This window comes from Habropoda laboriosa, unplaced genomic scaffold (assembly GCF_001263275.1).
Source record: "Habropoda laboriosa isolate 0110345459 unplaced genomic scaffold, ASM126327v1 C6067711, whole genome shotgun sequence".
NCBI classification, from domain to species: Eukaryota; Metazoa; Arthropoda; class Insecta; order Hymenoptera; family Apidae; genus Habropoda; species Habropoda laboriosa.
Genome location: NW_017127570.1, coordinates 1 through 1,429, shown reverse-complemented (window position 1 = coordinate 1,429; position 1,429 = coordinate 1). Strand labels below are relative to the sequence as shown.

Sequence of the window (1,429 nt, the reverse complement as noted above, 5' to 3'; positions counted from 1 at the left end):
ACCTGGGGAAGTGGAAGAAGTTCGGGAACAAGTCACTGTTACTCAGGAGGTTACCAAAGAAGGAAAACCGAAAAAGACAACCAAGAAGAAGGTAATCAAACGCAAGGGCAAAGAGCAACAGGTAACTGAAATAGTTACAGTTGAAGAACAGGGTAAGAGACCGGTGACAACTGTGACAGAAGGTCCTGTTGAAGAAGTAGTCGATGAAGTAGTGAAACCACTTCCTGCACCAGAATATGTCAAACCATCAGAAGTTGAAGAAGTCCGTGAACAAGTTACAGTAACACAAGAAATCACCAGGGAAGGCAAACCAAAGAAAACAACTAAGAAAAAAATTATCAAGCGTAAAGGAAAGGAACAGCAAGTTACGGAGATCCTTACAGTTGAAGAGCAAGGTAAAGTACCTGTTACAACTGTAACAGAAGGACCCGTGGAAGAGGTTGTCGAGGATGTGATGAAACCACTGCCTACTCCAGAATTTGTCAAACCATCTGAAGTGGAGGAGGTTCGTGAACAAGTGACGGTTACTGAAGAAGTAACCAGAGAAGGCAAGCCAAAGAAGGTTACCAAAAAGAAAGTGATCAAGCGCAAAGGAAAAGAACAGCAGGTAACTGAAGTAGTTACCGTAGAAGAACAAGGAAAAGCACCGGTTACTACTGTCACTGAAGGACCAGTGGAAGAACTAGTGGAAGAAATAATTAAACCGTTGCCTGCGCCAGAACGTATCAAACCAACTGAAGTAGAAGAGGTACGAGAACAAGTTACTGTCACTGAGGAAGTTACTAAGGAAGGCAAACCAAAGAAGACTGTCAAGAAGAAGATAATTAAACGCAAGGGTAAAGACCAACAAGTTACTGAAGTAGTCACCGTTGAGGAACAAGGCAAAGCTCCTGTTACAACCGTGACTGAAGGTCCTCTGGAAGAAGTAGTTGACGAGGCAGTGAAATCTCTGCCAGTGCCAGAATATGCCAAACCTGGAGAAGTGGAAGAAGTTCGAGAACAGGTCACTGTTACTCAGGAAATCACCAAAGAAGGCAAACCAAAGAAGACCACCAAGAAGAAGGTTATTAAGCGCAAGGGTAAAGAACAACAAGTCACTGAAATAGTGACAGTCGAGGAACAGGGTAAGAGACCTGTTACAACTGTCACTGAAGGTCCCACAGAAGAAGTAGTTGACGAAGTAGTTAAGCCTCTTCCAATGCTAGAATATGTCCAACCTTCTGAAGTCGAAGAAGTTCGTGAACAGGTCACAGTTACCGAAGAGATTACTAAAGAAGGTAAACCCAAGAAGACAACCAAGAAGAAGGTAATCAAACGCAAGGGTAAGGAACAACAAGTGACTGAAGTAGTCACAGTTGAAGAACAAGGTAAGAGACCTGTGACGACTGTGACTGAAGGCCCAATAGAAGAAGTAGTTGACGAAACTGTG

The 1,429-nt window shown here is 43.3% G+C and overlaps 1 protein-coding gene across 1 annotated transcript; it reads left to right on the top strand.

Annotated features, from left to right (window-relative positions):
• Positions 1–4: 4 nt before the first annotated feature.
• On the top strand, positions 5–1,423 carry LOC108578333 (titin-like; the record flags this gene model as incomplete). The annotated part of the gene is made up of 1 exon (XM_017941646.1): positions 5–1,423. A coding segment is annotated over one exon (1,419 nt), but the record flags the coding sequence as incomplete, so codon positions are not given.
• Positions 1,424–1,429: the final 6 nt, after the last annotated feature.